Here is a 19,334-nt window from a genome sequence, read left to right as displayed (position 1 = left end):
TTGCTATTTTCAGAATGTGAAAAGGACCAGTTTGCCTGTGACAACGGGATGTGCAAGCCCAAGTACTGGGTGTGCGACCGTGTCAATGACTGCGGTGACGAGAGTGATGAGAAGCACTGCAGTGAGTAGCCTCCTAGTCGGCCAGACCCTCTCTATCTATGTAATGCCAGTCTGCGGGCTAAACGGCCCGCTAATGCCATGCTAATTGTGCTAACATTAAAGGCGCTAATCGGTGGACACTGGCTCCTAGCTCGGCTGTGTGTGGTCATTACTTTATCAGTAATGTGGCTTGTTGGAAGCCTTGCCCAATTTGCTCAGCCTCCGTCTAGACTCTTAATCATGTATAATGCATTCAGCCTTTTAAAACACAGAGCAGGGGAGAGATGGAGGGAGAACAAGCATCCAGTCTGGCCACCAGTAAAAATGTCTCTTTCTCTCTCCTCCCCCCTTCCAAGGCTGTGCTAAGAATGAGTGGAGGTGTGGCGACGGGACCTGTTTGCCTCAGGATGTGGTGTGTGACACTAAGATGGACTGTGTAGACGGGAGTGACGAGGCTTCCTGTACCGTCTGTAAGTCAACACACACCAGACTCACTCATTACATGACAGGACACACCTCTCTTTTGACATACATTAGCTATGCTACTGCACACACAACCCTGTCACTCCTTTTCAATCTCAGTTTTGTGATTAAAGTGGGATGTTAGACTAGACAGTCTCAATCAATACAGCCAGTCAATGTAAACCACAGCACCATCACCATGTATGGTGCACTGCATTCTAATGCCTGACTGATTGGAGTGTCTTTTTCATCAAACCTGGCCTAGCACTGAAATAGGTTTATGAAAAATGGGATTGTTTTTTTAATATCAGAAATGTGTTTTCTTATGATTTCTTGATGGGTTTTGACTTTTATTTTACATTTTTATCCACCTCTCTCTCTGTGCAGCTCCTGGTATCTGCTCTGACTTCAGCTTTAAGTGTAAGAATGAGGCGTGTGTGAACAAGGTGAACGCTGAGTGTGACCGGGTCAAAGATTGCACCGACGAATCAGACGAGGAAGGCTGCGGTAAGACAAGACAACCCAGCAGCAAGCTCTTTCATTCCTCCTCTCATTTACGTCTTCACTCGCTTCCTATTCTCTGGGCATCTCTCTCTGTCTTTGTAAAAACATCCATGAGTTAGCATGTAGTTTTAGAACTCCTGTTTGATGCAAAAACCTCGACTAGCACATGAAACCAGTTGTAAACTCATCATTGTCACTCCTAACAGTGAGCTACAGGACAGCAGAGTAGTGGGGCTGGGATAACGTATGACTGGCTGCTTGTCTACAGAACACCAAACAAGCCGGAGGGCCTCCATCCAGCACTCTTATTTATTTGATTCTTCTTTGGAGAACTATTGACATCTGTGTGAATATTTTTGTGTTTTTCCTTTCCTACAAGCCTCGGGGTCTGGCAGTGTTTTTTTGATAAGCTAATGTCGGTACCTTATTTCAACGAGCCGTTCAGTTCAGCGCCAAGGCTGCGGTGTCAAGTTGAAGTTATTTTCTCCTTCTCTTCTGTTCATTAACGCTCATCTCACTCTTCCTCTCCACCATACCTTCCAACAGACTGTGGCATCCGGCCATATAAGCTTAACCGTATTGTGGGCGGGGAGAATGCGCAGCTGGGGGAGTGGCCCTGGCAGGTGAGCCTGCACTTCCAGACCCGTGGGCATGTGTGTGGCGCGTCAATCATCTCCAACCGCTGGCTCCTGTCTGCCGCCCACTGCTTCAAGACCATCAGCCTTGAGTGAGGTCCACATACACAACACTGCTCTCCTTCCTTCCTACCTGCTCCTCCTTCTTTCCTCTCTGCTCCTCCTTCCTTCCTCTCTGCTCCTCCTTCCTTCCTCTCTGCTCCTCCTTCCTTCCTCTCTGCTCCTCCTTCCTTCCTCTCTGCTCCTCCTTCCTTCCTCTCTGCTCCTCCTTCCTTCCTCCCTGCTCCTCCTTCCTTCCTCTCTGCTCCTCCTGCCTCTCTGCAGTTTGTCCTTCCTATTGTTTCGAATGTCCTCCCTTCATCCCTCCCTACGCCTCGCTTTTGTTCTCTATGCCTCTTTTTTTGGGTCCGTCTATCCCGTCATGCCTGTGGGTAGTTTATGGCTTCTCTACTCTACTGAAGCTTCTCTCCTTGACTTCTTCTTTCAAGATCTCCAGCCCTGTATGTGTACATGGCACCCCTCACACCTCTTCTGGTTTCTGATTCACAGACAGATCATCCCATCTCTGCTTCTGAAGCCTCTATCTCCCACCTCCCTCTACTCTGCTTTCAAACATCTTTTTTTGGACCTTTCCCACGCCCGGGGGTAGTTTATGGCCACTCTGCTGTCTTTCAACTACTTCACTGAGTTAACTTAGTTTGTTGGCGCCCCATTCTCGTTGTTATTATTATTATTATTATTCATTATTCCTGAGGACATGGTTTTAGAGATCCTGTTCATTTTATACTAAGGGCTTTTCAATCTGTAAAGCTGAAGAGTTCCAGGTTCCACAATAGAAATGTAAAGGTATTGAGCCAACATGTGCAGCGTTTACCATGAATGCGTTCTCCACTAAAGTGGGAACATTGCCTTTACATTTCAATCACGCTGTAAAGCTGAATTTCCTCAATGCGGATTGAACAGAGCCCTAAGAGAGATGCGAGTATGATGGGTAAACAGTGCTTTACACAACACAGGAGTTTTGATCCACAGCACAAGGACTGAGAAATTACCCCTTGATTATACTATTTAGAAGAGATGCTTCAGGGCCACATTTACATCAAAGCAGCTTTATAGTGTGTATATACTGTGTGTAATTAGCTGGGCTGCCAGTAGGTGGAGCACTAGCCCTGCACTAGAATGTGATCCAGCACTGCTGTGTTGGGATGGATGTGGTCTTTTCCATTTAGAGCCAGCCACTGTAGGAGATGATGTAGCTGTGCACTGCGGCAGTTTCATGAACAGTACAGAGATTTACAGAGCTCTGCTGCTAGCATTGGTTCCCCTCACAATCACACAGTCAGCTTGGAAGAGAAATGGCTTCCTTTCTGTTTACAGACAGCATTCTCTTATGCTGTGGAGAGGCTCTATAGGAGTAGCTCAAGCTCATATCCTATAGCAGCAGTAGGCAATCTTAGACTCAATCTTACACGGACAATTCAATCAATTGAGTCTTTATTAAAGACTAATTAGTTCATTATTTGAATCAGGTGTGTTGCTGCTTTGGCCGTGGCAAAAGCCTGCCACCACACTGGCCCCTTTCAGATAAGACTGCCAGCCCTTTGCCCTGTAGGCTGGTTAACATGCCCACAATCAATTCTATCCACTCCTGTACTTTGTAAAAAAAACACTTTCAAGTGAAATTTCAAAGGCAGAGAGGCCAGCAGAATAACTGAATAATGTTAACATCCCATGCCCTCTCTCTCTCTCTCTCATCGCCTCTAGAAACCACGTGGCCTCCAACTGGCAGACGTACAGTGGCATGCAGGACCAGTATAAGCAGGATACTGTTCAGAGAAGCTTGGTGAAGACCATTATCACCCACCCAGACTACAACCAGATGACCTATGACTACGACATCGCCCTGCTGGAGCTGAGCAAGCCGCTGGAGTTCACCAACACCATCCACCCCATCTGCCTACCCGCACGCTCCCACCTCTTCCCTGCTGGCATGGCCTGTTGGGTTACAGGCTGGGGCACGCTCCGTGAAGGAGGTGGGGGATCATATAGTTACACTGTTGTTCTTATAGACCTAGGTCATATACAATACATATGTTGAATAGCTCCAAATGCTAATGTTGCAATTGATTTAGTGCATGGGGTCAAAGTTAACATACATTTACTTCTATTTCATGCTACAGAACTGGGTCATACTAGGGATGGTCATTTGAAATGTTTTTACTGTTAAGAGTACTCTCATTATTATTTTTTTGTACTAGAGTACTCAAGTAAAAGAAAGTATATTAGAACACACTAGAGGAAAATATGTGCACGTTTATCTATATGCCAACAGCGTGCAAAAATGCCTAATTTATCATAACCTTCACAGATAACATGTTCTATATAGCCTAGTATATTCAGTCAATAAAAAACCAAGTGCCATTTTAGAATCATTAATTGAAACCATAATGAGCTGTATTACCTGCTCGGCTCTGGCTTCGCCTAGCAGTGGCAAAAAATAAAAGATAAAACGCATAAGGAAATAATCTTACTGCGTTTTCTAAACGCAGACCTAAAATTATGCTCGGCATCAGACTGCTTCAGTTGCGCTTCTTCACTCTGATGAGAATTCCCCAACTGGCATTCTATCAGCAGACAGCACTCGGACTGATTTGTAGCTACTTTTCTCGTAGCTTCATTTTCTCTGGTAAAATGCAAGATTAACTTCAAATAAAACATTAGATTATGAAATGGAGCTGGTACACAACACTAGAAAAACACTAGAAACAACACTTTTGCAAAAAATGACCTTACTCATTGGAAGCTCATTTAATTGTGTGGCTGCTAGCCAAATAGCGTTGCACTTCGGATGTCATCTGATGAAAATGAAACTATTTCCTGGTGAATGTGTTGCGCAAATGTATTTTCTGTGAAGGATATAGTTGCTCAACCCTGATCACTCTATTGAAGAAAAAAACGCGACTTCCAACAAAACGCAGGTGAAAGGGTTTAAACTCGACCACCTATCCCGGCGTTCGACCTAGGTAGTCCACATCTGTGCGCACTCAAGCAATACTGACAAGACGGAGAAACCAGACATGTTGACATAAAACTGGCAAATATGATTAATAAACCACAACTTCATCATCAGTGAGCTCTCAAAACAACGTCTCCACTACAAGAATGAGAGTGGTATGCTGGACTAATACATTGAATTAACAGAAATGACCGTAACCAAACATTCTAGATGAATGGGGAAATTGCAATGATTAACGGTAGCCTACATTTACTGCTGGTGATACTTTTGAGATATAGCGGGGAATTCATAAACTTTCACAAACAATTCACACCATGAAAACAATGATTGAGCACAAATTGGCGGAAGAGTGTACATGGAGAGAGATGCACACTATCGCCAATCTCTGGTTAAAGATTATTTTTGACATCCATTCGAGTACTCGGTACTCAATTACTCATGCCCATCCCTAGGTCATACATGTTGAATTCTTTAAGATTGTTGAGCTGTGCTTGATTTAGTATTAAGGGTCTCATTTAGACCAGCACTACTGTTCTCATACGGCAGACTTGGGTCAAATACTGTGCATTAGATCAAGTATTTCCATATGCTTGAGCTGCACTTGATTTCGTTTGAAAGGAATGGAGCCAAGAGACAGTGGAATAGTCCAAGAAAGTGCTGAATCAGCGCACCTCACATACTAACCATTTGGCATAGTATTTGACTCAGTCAGGTGTGTTATAACTCCTCTATGATGTATATACATCTTTTACATCTCTCTTTCTTCTTGGCATGCTGCGCTTCCCTCATCTTGACATTCCTCGCGCGTTCTCTCCATCCCTCCCTCTTCATCCCTCTCATCTGTCTCCCATCATGGCGTCTTTCCCTTCATCGCCATGGCATCCTTCTCTTCCCTTCATCCCTCTCTCCTGACGGCCGTCTTCCCTCACCTCCTCCCCATTTTCATTCTCAACCCTCATCTCTCCCGTTCATGACATCCCGCTCTGTCTCCCTTCATCTCTCATGACGTCCCTGTCTTCTGTCACCCCTTTCCCATTCCTTCTCCCTCATCTTTCATCCTAATATTTTCCTCATCTCTCTCATCATGTCATTCCTCTTGTTCCCTTCATCTCGCACACATCTTTTTCCTATCATCCCTCTTCCATTACACCTTCTTCCACATCCATATTTCATACCAGACCTCCCTATCCCTCTCCCTCTTTCTCTTGAGGGATCTCTTAACTGTACATTAGCCAACCCAAAGCCAACTCATTAGCACCTGGGTTGTAGGCAGTAGCTAGTGGACATGAAGGTCGTCTCCTGCTAGTTATAACCACGTGTCCTCTCTTTCTCGTGGCGGTCAGGTGCCATAGCACGGCTGCTGCAGAAGGCGGAGGTGAAGATCATTAACGACACGGTGTGTAACGTGGTCACCGAGGGTCAGGTCACATCCAGGATGCTCTGCTCCGGCTTCCTGTCCGGAGGGGTTGACGCCTGTCAGGTGGGAGGGATACGCATGGCAGGCTACATTATCACACACACACACACACACACAACACAAACACATGCAATTATAAACAGAAACGTATGTCATACACCTACATCTTAAAACACTCCTAAACACATTTCCTTTGTGCCCAATGTAATGTCTCTGTCCTCTGTTGCTCTCATCACTAGGGAGACTCGGGGGGTCCCCTGGTGTGCTTCGAGGAAAGTGGGATGTGGTTCCAGGCAGGCATCGTGAGCTGGGGTGAGGGCTGCGCTCGTCGGAACAAGCCCGGCGTCTACTCGCGCGTCACCAAGCTGAGAGACTGGATCCGCAAGAACACGGGGGTTTGATGCTGATGATGGGGGAGGGGGAGGGACAGCGGGTAGACAGTTTGGGGGTCTGACAGGACAAGACAAAAAATAAGGAATATGGAACATTGAGTCTGATTGAGGTCGAGTCCCCCCATGATGACCAGAGCTATCCATCCTTCTAGCCAGCCTCAACCAGCCTCCGACACCCACTGAGGGCCTGCATGGGGCTAGCTACTGCTCAGATGAATGATTTCAAATGGGTTTTGGATTAGATTTTTCAATGTTTTTATGCTGTACTGATGCAACCCTGGTTCTCAAAGGCTCCGAGAAGCAGCAAGACTCCTGCACCTCTATCAATCATGTCATGTTCCACTGGTTTGATTAATATTCTCCAAGTGTAAATAATGGAAGATGTATATTTTGAAGATGCACTTTGTTTTTAGTGGTACAGTATTTGCCAAATCTCCCCCATTGCTATGATGTGAGATCACATCTTCTGTTAGACAGACAGACATACCAAATGAACTGAGGGAATTAGAAATGTAACAGAAGTAGAATAGTTGGTTGTATTTTTACAATGTATTTCTTTACCAGCTGTTTTCACCTGCCAATTTTCACTTAAAGTGCCTTGACAAGAACATTGAATGTTTTATAAGTCAGTGTGATACTAGTGATGTTAGTAATTAGTAATTCCACATTTTGTTACAGCCTGAATTGAAAATGGATTAAATATAAACTTAAATCACCCATCTATACACAATACCCCATAATGACAAAGTGAAAACCTATTTTTAGAAATGTTTGTACAGAAATATCTCATTTACATATGTATTCACACCCCTGAGTAAATTCATGTTATAATCACCTTCGGCAGAGATTACAGCTGCGAGTCTTTCTTGGTAAGTCCCTATGAGGTTTCCACACCTGTATTGTACAATATTTGCACATTATTATTTTCAAAATTCTTCAAGCTCTTTCAAGTTGGTTGTTGATCATTACTGGACAGCCATTTTCAAGTTTTGCCATAGGTTTTCAAGTCGATTTTAATTCAAAACTGTCACGAAGCCACTCAGGAATATTCAATGTCATCTTAGTAAGCAACTCCAGTGTATATTTGGTCTTGTGTTTTAGGTTATTGTCCTGCTGAAAGGTGAATTAGTCTCCCAGTGTCTGATGGAAAGCAGACTGAAGCAGGTTATCCTCTAGGATTTTGACTGTGCTTAGCTCTCTTCCATTTTGCCATTTTGTCAGGATATACACTACCGTTCAAAAGTTTGGGGTCACTTAGAAATGTCCTTGTTTTTGAAAGAAAAGCACATTTTTGTCCATTTAAAATAGCATCAAATTGATCAGAAACACAGTGTAGACATTGGTAATGTTGTAAATGACTATTGTAGTTGGAAATGGCAGGTTTTATGGCCAGCATCCCGGAGTTGCCTCTTCACTGTTAACGTTTAGATTGGTGTTTTGCGGGTACTATTAAATTAAGCTGCCAGTTGAGGACTTATGAGGCGTCTGTTTCTCAAACTAGACACTAATGTACTTGTCCTCTTGCTCAGTTGTGCACCGGGGCCTCCCACTCTTTCTATTCTGGTTAGATCCAGTTTGCGCAGTTCTGTGAAGGGAGTAGTACACAGCGGTGTACGAGATCTTCAGTTTCTTGACAATTTCTCGCATGGAATAGCCTTCATTTCCCAGAACAAGAATTGACCGATGCATTTCAGAAGAAAGTTATTTTGAGCCTGTAATCGAACCCACAAATGTTGATGCTCCAGATACTCAACTAGTCTAAAGAAGGCCAGTTTTATTTATTTTTTAATGAGCACAACAGTTTTCAGCTGTGCTAACATAATTGCAAAGGGGCTTTATAATGATCAATTAGCTTTTATAAAATGATAAACTTGGATTAGCTAACACAACGTGCCATTGGAACACAGGAGTGATGGTTGCTGATAATGGGCCTCTGTACGCCTATGTAGATATTCCATAAAAAATAATCAGTTTCCAGCTACCATAGTCATTTACAACATTAACGATGTCTACACTGTATTTCGGATCAATTTGATGTTACTTTAATAAACAAAAAAAATGTGCTTTTCTTTCAAAAACAAGGACATTTCCTAGTGACCCCAAACTTTTGAACGGTAGTGTGCATTTCATATCTTTGCCACTTTTTTTTGCAGTTTTACTTTAGTTCCTTATTGCAAACAGGATAGATGTTTTCCAATATTTGTATTCTGTACAGGCTTTCTTTTCAGTCTGTCATTTAGGTTAGTATTGTGGAGTAACTACAATGTTGGTGAGCCATCCTCTGTTTTCTCCTGTCACAGCCATTAAACTCTGTAACTGTTTTGAAGTCACCATTGGCCTCATGGTGAAATTCCTGAGCCATTTCCTTCCTCTCTGGCAACTGAGTTTGGAAGGATGCCTGTATCTTTGTAGTGACTGGGTGTATTGATACACCATCCAAAGTGTAATTACTAACTTCACCATGCCCAAAGGGATATTAAATGTCTGCTTTTTTCCCCCTTTTTTTCCCCCATCTACCAGTAGGTGCCCCTCTGCGAGGCATAGGAAATCCTCCCTGGTCTTTGTGGTTGAATTTGTGATTGAAATTCACTGCTCGGGACCTTACAATTACCTGTATGTGTGGGTTATACAGATGAGGTAGTCATTCAAAAATAATGTTAAACACTATTGCACACAGAGTGAATCCATGCAATTTGTGACTTGTTTTTATTCCTGAACTTTGAGGTTTGCTATAACAAAGGGTTTGAATACTTATTGACTCTAGACATTTCACCTTTTCATTTCTAAGAACATAAATCCACTTTATTATGGAATATTGTTCGTAGGCTAGTGACACAATCTCAATTTAATCAATTTTAAATTGAGAATACAACACAACAAAATGTGGAAAATGTCAAGAGGTATGAATACTTTCAAGAGGAACTGACAAGATATTTGAGTGACCGCTCTAACAATGGAAGTACATGTCCTCAAAGATGGAAGGCAGGCAGGAGGAGGCAAGATCAGGTGGGACCATTCTAGCCAATGAGAGGGCCGATACGTGTGTGTGTGTGTGCACAACAGGCCATAGAGATAGATGTATGACTCGTCTTGGTATCTGTGCCACTATAGTGTCTGTGTTCACACACGTATCGATGGTGCTTCCCATGCTATCTCTAGGGTTGGAAGGTATTCAGATTGCCATACCTTCATACTGTGCCATCCCGGGATATATGGTATTATCAGCAGTGCAATTTATCTTATTTTTCTTCGTTAACCCCCCCCCCCCCCCCCTTCAAAATAAAACTGAACTTACCAGAATGCTGACAAAATGCTAACATGTACTATGGAATCCCCCATAGTGAATGCTAGGTAAATGCTAACGACTGCATGCAAACATTTACTACTAAATCAGACAACCCAGCTCATGAAGTACAGTTGAAGTCGGAAGTTTACATACACTTAGGTTGGAGTCATTAAAACTGTTTTTTCAACCACTCCACAAATTTCTTGTTAACAAACTATAGTTTTGGCATGTCGGTTAGGATCAACTTTGTGCATGACACAAGTCATTTTTCCAACAATTGTTTACAAACAGATTATTTCACTTATAATTCACTGTATCACAATTCCAGTGGGTCAGAAGTTTACATACACCTAAGTTGACTGTGCCTTTTAAACAGCTTGGAAAATTCCAGAAAATTATGTCATGGCTTTAGAAGCTTCTGATAGGCTAATTGACATAATTTGAGTCAATTGGAGGTGTGCCTGTGGATGTATTTCAAGGCCTACCTTCAAACTCAGTGCCTCTTTGCTAATGGTTCTTCCAAATGGACAATGAGCCCAAGCATACTTCCAAAGTTGTGGCAAAATGGCGTAAGTACAACAAAGTCAAGGTATTGAAGTGGCCATCACAAAGCCTTGACCTCAATCCTATAGAAGATTTGTGTGCGAGCAAGGAGGCCTACAAACCTGACTCAGTTACACCAGCTTTGTCAGGAGGAATATGCCAAGATTAACCCAACTTATTATGGGAAGCTTGTGGAAGGCTACCTGGAACGTTTGACCCAAGTTAAACAATTAAAGGCAATGCTACCAAATACTAATTGAGTGTATGTAAGCTTCTGACCCACTGGGAATGTGATGAAAGAAATACAAGCTGAAATAAATCAGAAAATTACATTTCACATTCTTAAAAATTAAAGTGGTGATCCTAACTGACCAAAGAGAGGAATTTTTACAAGGATTAAATGTCAGGAATTGTGAAAAACTGAGTTTAAATGTATTTGGCTAAGGTGTATATAATCTTCCGACTTCAACTGTATCTCAAAGTGCAGTTTGCAGCACCCACAAAACAAATTTTAGACCACAGGGATCTTAGACCAGGAGGGGATTGTCTCTGCTGCTGTTACCAATAAGCTTGATCTTTTAAGCTAATGTTAGCCACTTAGCTAACATTATCAAGTTAGCAAAACCTGGAAATAATGTATTTGGCACGTCTTAGTTAACTTATTAATAGTAATACGATATCTAGTTGGCAAACAGTAAATTTCCTGTAAATTGATCACCTCACTTAAAATGGAAATATTTACTTTTTTGGGTACCTGATCAATTTCACATAAATGTGAGTTATAGATCTATCATTCTGCTTGAAAGCAAGTCTAAGAAGTGGTAGATCTGTTCTATGTGTGTCACGGAATACTAGGTGTGTGAGGGAAGAATCAGGCGCAGAGAGCAGAGAGTTCCATAGGGAGAAGTGCACTTTAATATGGCACCAAAAGCAATGCCCAAAACACAGGGCGCGAAAAATATGGACCAACCCAAAACACAGGGTACCCGGTCCGGAGCACGAACACACCCAACAACACAAACACGTAACACAAGAATAATCACGCACAAAACAAGGGCGGGTAAACTAGCTTTAAATAAGGAAGCCCATCAGGCAAACACAAATAGACACAGGTGCAACTAATAAGACAAAACAAACAGAAAACGATTAAAAGTGATGGTCGGAGGCTAGTAGGCCGGTGACGACTACCGCCGAGCACCGCCCGAACAGGCAGGGGAGCCAACTTCGGCGGAAGTCGTGACAATGTGGGCTATTTTTATGCTTCTCGTTATTAAGTTTTGTTTTAGCGTCTCCAACTTTCAGTTTTGTATAACAGCGTCAAACAACTGAAACAATATTCTTGGTTATGGAAAATAGTGCATATTTCACAGCGGTGTAGATGGTGCAATGATTCTCTACACTATACTAGCTTATTTTGTCACATAAACTGAAATTAGGCAAACATTTAGTTTTAGCAACCAGGAATTGGTGAAGCAGGAGTGAATCATCTCACAAAGCTCCTGTTTTCTTTGTTGTGCTTCTTTGTAAACAAGCACTTGACTGGCTGAAACAGCTGTTTTGTGAAACTAGTACATGTAAGCTTCATAGTGAAAAATAATGTAACAGGAAATGAGGAATGCGATCTGTTTTATCTATTACCTAGTGCATAAGTTGAATGCAGATATTTATTTAAGAAGTATAAATATTCAAAAACAACTGTATTGGAAAATCAAACAGAGCGTATTTCTAAATACCACGGGATACTGTATACTGCTCAACCCTAGCTATCTCCATTTTAAAGTAGTCAATTTTCTCCTTCATTGGGTGATTGCTCCCAACTCTAGAATCCTCACCCAGTTGACTAATTTAAACTAGTGGAAGCCCTCAATGGCAATGCCCATGATAAATGGGTTATATCTATGATGAGTCCTCTGTGAAAATAGGCACAACTCTGATATAAAGTTGTTTTGGGTAAGTTGCAGAAAGGCCACATGCTTCCTCTTATATCAGTAATAACCAAAGTATTACAGAACGTATATTTTATCAAATAAGCGGCACGTAGCAAATTAGCAATAAAACATGTTTGTTGACCAAATTCGACACCCCGTGGACTTATTTTCGTGGACAGATTTTGACCAGAGTAAAACCTCTCGCTTCGCCTCTTCCTCTCTGAGGGTCAATGGGCACAGTGCAATTTGGAGGTTCCTATCAATTCCAATAGATGCTTGGCCATTTCCCTCACATTAGTATTCTAGGAGAACTCAATATACAGGCTAGCTAAAATTGTCTCCATTTGCCAGTTGAGCTGAGGGTGATTCGGGTCTTCACTCCCCTACACACGGCAGCTCAAGAAAATCAATTGGGTTTAGCTGTTTGCACGGAGCAACACAATGAGTTCATCTCATCCCTCTCAAACAGTGGACTTCTTATTGGACAATCTTGGTCCTGCTTTTAACTGTTCAGATTCTTCATTGGTTTTCTTTCACTCTCTATTTTGGCTTGTATTTGTGCATTTACTGTGACTTGAAAACCCAAAGATCTCCATTATGTTTGTAAATGATGAAGTGCTGAAGAGATTTTAATTGTTAAAGGTTGAAGATATATTTTTTTGTATTCCTCATTTTTATATAAAATATTTATGAATCCTACACAATAAACATACTTTACCTGAATCTTCTGCATGTCAATTACCTCCATTTGTAATGGACTGATTCGTGTCTCTATAATAGTTATTGCATAGTAAGTATTATCTGAGTCTATTGTGGGGCCATGTCCCTTTACACAGCAGCCTGTTGTGAATGTGGAGCTCTCATAGCACTCATCTCCTCCCTGCTGTGACTAGCATGTCTACCTGGAGACGAGATGTAACAAGAGACCGAGGTGACATGACAAGCTGATATTGTCACATTATACCTAGCTTTGTCACAGCAATATCCTGTTACCAGGGGAGCTGGGCGTGTGGGTGTAGGGAGGTGGATATACAGACAGTGGGGGATCTACAATCACATCTGTCTTCATTAAAAGCTACACTCCACCACGGGAATAGAAGAATCAACATAGACAGCTCTTCTAATTTATGTATTCATCAACTTCAGTACATAAGCAGCTTTGTTTGTACCTGTTCCCCCATGACATACACACAACACACACACAGCATACTCACTGCATCTCCTCATCGTGCCAACGTACAGTACAGTACTCAAACCACGCTGTTCTTTATCTGAAATGGTTTTATTTAAATATAAATATGTGTACAAAGTTACAAGCAACAATAGCTCATTTTTAGCAAATAAAATCCTTAATACATTATTAAAAAAACAAAATGAACCAAACCAACAAATGGCAATTAGTTGTGTTCCCAAAAAGAATTGTTCATCTTTCTGCATTCAGTGATTGATGAACAACGGAACAGAAAGAGAAAAATTGTGGACCCAAATAAAATCAATCAAGATATAGATTTATGTATATATAATATAAAGATACTTTACAGTAAAGCAGCTTACAAGCTGTACATTAAGGCTTATATAAAATATAAAAATAAAGACGAGCGATGATTTTTGTTTTAAATCACTTGGTTCACTTAGTGACATTTGTTCTCCAATTGGGCCGACTGACCAGTAGCGCGGCTCTCGACCCAAAATGGCAGTACAGGGTTCCAGTAGTGTCCAGAACCGGAATGCAACTGAGCCAGGTGCAGTAAGCAGTCTCTCAAACAAGCGTAATGAACATGGAAAAGAAATGCTGAAGAGTTTCACTAGACACATCATCTGCATGCAACAGAGAAAGAATGGGGCTTCTTCACCCATTTGTACAGTTGATCTAGTCAGTATTTCAGGGTAGTACTGTGTTTTTGTAAACATATTGAAGCTACTTGATTGTGTCATAAAGACTGGCGTGTGGATGGTGTCTGAAGAGGGACAGTTTCACAAGTAGGTCCCATCTTAGCCTGTTCAAGTTGAGACTTCACCTTGAGATTATTCAAGTTCAAGACTGCCACCATTTTACAAACCACATTCTCTGATTGTTCTGGAAATAGTCTCCATTTAGCAATCTGGTAAACACAGAAGTAATACAGTACTCAGAGGAATTCATCTCTATCCCTAACGCTTTCAATACACTGCTATGTACTGTAGCTCACCATCTTTGGGTTTTTCTATTTCCTTTTCTTGTCCACCAGGGTAGAATGATAACACACAGGCTGTCTCTCTATTAAGCGAAGGCTAGGATACACATTCTCTCCATACCTCACTCTGCTTTCACTCCCCAATAACCCACACACAAGCCACACGTACTGTTTTGCAGAACGGTTTATGGCTGCCACTGTGGAGCTCAGGCTTCTTTAAATGGATAGAGAGACACGAATGTGCTTAGAACTCCTTTCACATGCCGACAAACAACAAATTACCACAATGTGTTGACTTTTCTTTTTTTTAAATGAAGACGTCTGCATTTTTTATTTTGTTCATAGTCTGTTATAAATTCTATTTGTCTGAGCAGTCTGTTCTTTTTGAGAAATGTTAGCTAGGCTCCAGAATCCAGTTAGTTTAGGCCACCCAAAGTCATGAGATGCTCCTGTCTGGTGATTTCCAGTTTGCCTTCCTCCCATCCCCTCACTGGTAAAACAAAACCAGTGTCATGACAGAATAGCAGGCTCATCTCTGAAGTAGCAGACACTGTAGTAGATGATTTATTGATGGGGAATGACTCCATTGGGACTCCATTGGGACCATTCAATCCCAGAATGACAACTGAATAACAAATAAGGAAGGCAATCCCTGTCACCTACATCTCCTTCCAAAACGTGTCCAGGAGAAGGACCAGCCATCCAGTCCTCTCTCCTCATGTTAGTCTGGCCACACTTATGACCAATGCTTCCCCTTTACATGGCCCTCCGCGCTCCACCCCCTGTTCCGCTGTCCAATCAGACGTGAGTCTGCATGCGTTGTGACGGCCGTCCGTAGTCGGACTGCTGGGAGGAGACCTGCGATGATGCATATGAGAAACGGGAGGAGCTAGACACCTTGCTGGCCTGGTCCGATTGATCGTAGGCGTCCACCTTCTCGTAGGAGGCGGGCTTGACGTAGCTGGTGAAGGCTCGGCCGTATGTGGCGGCGGTGGGCAGGTAGGCAGAGCCGCTGTAGACGGGGTCGGTGGGGTAGATGGCTCCGGGCTGGGCTGCCGCTGCCTGCTGCTGCTCGTAGGTGGAGCGGGCCCCTGTGGTGGTGGCGTAGCGGTGGGAGAAGTCGTAGATGCGGGGCTGTGTGGCTGCCACCACTGTGTGCTGGCCGTACAGCGGGCTGGGGGACGGCAGCTGGGATGGCGTGTAGACAGGACGGGGGTTGGGCACGTAATCTGAGAAACCACTGCGGATCACCCGGTCCTCGTGAGCATGCACGTTGTAGTAGCCGTTAGTGGGGTCCTGAGGGGAGAGGAAATAACAACAGGGTGTTAAGTTGTTCAACCGCTTTTAAAGATACAGTGTGTATATAGAGATTTCAGACTTTTTCAAAACCCCCAGCAAAACAGCATATGCAACAAATGCTCAACAAATGTTTGCAATTTTTCCCATGCATGTATATTGTATAAACATTGTATAAGTGAGTGTTTCTCCTTACGGTTTTTACCTTGATGTCGGACCTCTCGTCCTCGTCCTCCTCCAGCAGGTCGCTGTGTTCCGTCCGGGACGTCCCAGGAGACTCACTGCTGTTGGGGGCCTGAGGGGGAAACAACAGGCCCTACAATTACAAAGGTGGAACATCTTAGACTCAGATGAACATGAGCACAACAAAATGACTGTACTGTGTGTCATCACATCATCACAGTAAAATACATTATATATATATCTGTTATATAAAGATGAAAAGGTATTTGAAAACCTACTGAAAGTGATTGAACGGAGGCATTTACCATGGGCTCCTTGACATCCTCCTCATCATCGTTGCCACGGGTAGCGTTGTGGTCGCTGTGCACAATCTGAACTCTGATGTCACTCTTTGAGAGGCGTGTGCACTTTTTACCTGTGAGGATTCAAAAGAGACAGGTGATTTAGAAACGATTCTAAAACTGCTTTTCATGCCTGTTGCCTTTATAGAAAAGGATTTGATTGTGCTCCTTTCATGAAGTTGAAACTAGCCATGCATCGCTAAGGGTTGGGGTCAGTTCTATTTCAATTCAGTCAGTTCACATTGATTGAAAAATATTGAGTGAATAGTCATTTACTGAATGTCAATGTATTTCCTTGAATAGGGTGAATTGACATGGAATGTAGCCCAACCCCAGTATGGCCCATATCTGACCTTCGACCTCACCTTTCCCGGTGTGCCTGCAGCAGAGAGAGACCAGGGTGACGACACAGATAAGCAGGACACACCCTCCGCCCACCGCCGCCCCAATGATGATCAGCATGGGCAGGGCCTCTGTGAGGAGAGAGAGAGAGAGGAAAAGAGAGAAGTGTCAGGATCTTGCTACTGATCAGAGAGAGACAGTGAAGGAGGCAGAACCAGATCCAGTCTCCTCTCCTCTTCTAACGCCACTCTACTCATTCCCCCCCAACTAATCTCTGCCAACGCCTGCTCCTATATAAATTTATCTGCAGTGGTCCCTCAGAAACACACACACACACACACACACACACACACACACACACACACACACACACACACACACACACACACACACACACACACACACACACACACACACACACACACACACACACACACACACACACACACACACACACACACACACACACTTAGAGTCCCCTGCGTCCCCACAGCCTCGGCTATTGTGTCTAATCTCTCTGGAAGAAGGGTAACAAGGCCTGACATGCAATGAAGCAATAGACAGTAATCTAATTAGAGATTCCAGGAGAGAGATACGGCGCACCGCTCAACTCTCCCGAGACCCCGGCTGAGCTGCCTTGATGGAAATTGCTGGCGAGGACCTTATTTTTGGTGTCTACTGCAACAAAGGCCTTCCTTCCTTACTTCCGCCAACTCCAGTGTGCAGAGTGTGTGTTTGTGTGTGCATATGTGTGTGTGTGAGTAAGTAAATTGTGGTTTAAGTAAATTTGAAGAGGGTGGCTCTCACACGCTTAGAGAGAGAGGGAGCTAAGGGACCGCCGGCGGCTCAGCCTTGGGACACCTGTGGCCTGATCTAATTGACTTTAGTCCCCGATCAATATCTATGTTATGGGCCCAATGTATTCATTAAGGCCCACCATCTGCTGATTAAGTTATATTGATTAAAATAGTATAATTAAGATAAGCACTCGATTGGAGTTCTGCTTTGACCTCATCTAACCCCTCTCTCTTCCCAGCACCGTCTCTCCATAGTGCTCGTCTTAGTGAGATTGGTCATGCTGACTGTGTGAGATGATAGATAATAAGGACCCCTGTCCAGTTCCTACCCGTACCTTGCTCCTTGAGGGTGACCAGCGCGGTGCCTGTGCCGAAGCGGTTCCATGCGGTGCAGTTGTAGCGGAGCTGGAAGTCCTGGGCCAGGGTCTCAGACAGGACCAGGGAGGACAGGACCCCGTGGTCGCTGGTCACCGTCTGGACAGAGAAACGACCGGAGGAGCCCGAGGAGAGGGTCACGTCTCCAAATGTCCACACCTAGTGAGAAAGATGGGAGATGAACAACAGGTGAGTGGCTAGCAGCGCTGTCAGAGCTCAGATCAACCACTACTTCCCATGCTTAGATCAATCACAGGTACCCTCTAACCAACCACCCTCCCTCCTTCTCTCTTTCCTTCTCTCTGTTTTCCTCCCTCTCCATTCACCTGGCTGACATTGCTAAGGGCCGTAGGTCTAAATTGCCTCCTACGTCTTGCCCTGGAGGTAAGCCCTGTCAGCCTCTAAGCCCTGCCAGACCTGTGAGGCTGTGTAAGATGCTTCTGTCGGTGCTGAAGCTTCTCTCCTGCTGCTAGGTAAGGTCTACGGGGTGCCTGCCTCTCACTCCCCCTCAGACCCTAATTATCCTCTGTCAGAGCTGCCCACACACCCAGGGTCACAACGGGGTCAGCCCACCGAGGCCTGATGGATGCAGCGCTAATTGAGCCATGTGGTTTGGCTGCAGCCTGCAGAAGCCCCCCCCCCCCCGTCTAGTTACCTTTCTGTTCTCTCTCCCTCTCTCTCATCCCCATTGAGTGGTGAAGGAATGATGTGTGTGTGTGTGTAGGTGGGGGGAGTCGGTGTGTATTAAATGTGCACACACTTGTGTGCGTGAGCACATGCACGCACGCACACACAACATTGAAACAGGAAAGACAGGAAAAGACAAGAGGCTCACTTACAATCTTGTCAGGCGGGGGGCTGTTTCCCACCAGGCACTCTAGCTTGCCCTTGGAGTGCTTGACAGCGTGCTGTGTGGCGTCCGCTGTAATGATAGGTGGGCCTGGAGAGAGAGAGAGAGAGAGAGAGAGAGAAAGTGTTTGTGTGAGAGAGACGTGGGGGAGAGAAAGAGGGAGATTTTGAGACATTGACATATTAAACACAGATGCATTGTCAGATGGTTGACACATATTATGCTTGAGTAAACATTCTACATATATAATACCAAACGTGCATCTTTAATATTCTACATCTAAAAGTCAACAAAAAACATCATGTTGAAAGTGGTATTGAATTAGCCCTATTTTCAGACTATTGAGACTAATATGAGACTTACCGTTGACAGTGAGTGTGACGTCCCTCTCAGCCACACCGATGCGGGGGACGATGGCCTTGCAGGTATACGTCCCAGCATCCTCCTGGGTGACAGCCTTCAGCTGCAGGGTGTTGCCATTACTGAGCACCTGGGGAGGGAGAGGAGGGGAGGGAGAGGGGAAAATAGAGAGAGAGGGGTGGACAGGAGGGATAAGAGGAGAGGGAGGGGAGAGAGTGAGTGAGTGTCTTTTTAGCAGCAGTTCATTGGGGCAGTTGTTGCAGCAGAACGGATGTGGCCGTACGTACAGTCTCTCCAGCTCCTACACTCTGTTTCAGTTTAATTTAATGGTGGT

The 19,334-nt window shown here is 43.9% G+C and overlaps 2 protein-coding genes across 3 annotated transcripts in view; one reads left to right on the top strand and one right to left on the bottom strand.

Moving 5' to 3' along the window:
* The window catches only part of LOC120048555 (suppressor of tumorigenicity 14 protein homolog), a 42,000-nt gene extending 34,222 nt beyond the window's left edge, over positions 1 to 7,778 (top strand). For both annotated transcript variants that reach the window (XM_038994636.1, XM_038994635.1), the window contains 7 exons: positions 14 to 121; positions 456 to 569; positions 949 to 1,068; positions 1,612 to 1,792; positions 3,465 to 3,733; positions 6,060 to 6,196; positions 6,373 to 7,778. In XM_038994636.1, coding sequence (XP_038850564.1) covers positions 14 to 121; positions 456 to 569; positions 949 to 1,068; positions 1,612 to 1,792; positions 3,465 to 3,733; positions 6,060 to 6,196; positions 6,373 to 6,534 — 1,091 coding nt within the window. In that variant the 3' untranslated portion in view covers positions 6,535 to 7,778. The remainder of the gene's footprint in view (positions 1 to 13; positions 122 to 455; positions 570 to 948; positions 1,069 to 1,611; positions 1,793 to 3,464; positions 3,734 to 6,059; positions 6,197 to 6,372) is intronic.
* Positions 7,779 to 13,553: 5,775 nt separating this feature from the next.
* LOC120048549 (kin of IRRE-like protein 3) overlaps positions 13,554 to 19,334 on the bottom strand; it is a 46,775-nt gene continuing 40,994 nt past the window's right edge. Inside the window, exons 9-15 of the mRNA XM_038994627.1 lie at positions 19,004 to 19,130; positions 18,630 to 18,730; positions 17,751 to 17,949; positions 16,642 to 16,749; positions 16,241 to 16,350; positions 15,958 to 16,047; positions 13,554 to 15,752 (exon numbers count right to left, since the gene is read on the bottom strand). Coding sequence (XP_038850555.1) covers positions 15,255 to 15,752; positions 15,958 to 16,047; positions 16,241 to 16,350; positions 16,642 to 16,749; positions 17,751 to 17,949; positions 18,630 to 18,730; positions 19,004 to 19,130 — 1,233 coding nt within the window. The 3' untranslated portion in view covers positions 13,554 to 15,254. The remainder of the gene's footprint in view (positions 15,753 to 15,957; positions 16,048 to 16,240; positions 16,351 to 16,641; positions 16,750 to 17,750; positions 17,950 to 18,629; positions 18,731 to 19,003; positions 19,131 to 19,334) is intronic.

Source organism: Salvelinus namaycush, chromosome 5 (genome assembly GCF_016432855.1).
Source record: "Salvelinus namaycush isolate Seneca chromosome 5, SaNama_1.0, whole genome shotgun sequence".
In the NCBI taxonomy this organism is placed as follows: Eukaryota; Metazoa; Chordata; class Actinopteri; order Salmoniformes; family Salmonidae; genus Salvelinus; species Salvelinus namaycush.
This window is presented reverse-complemented; position numbering and strand designations above follow the sequence as displayed.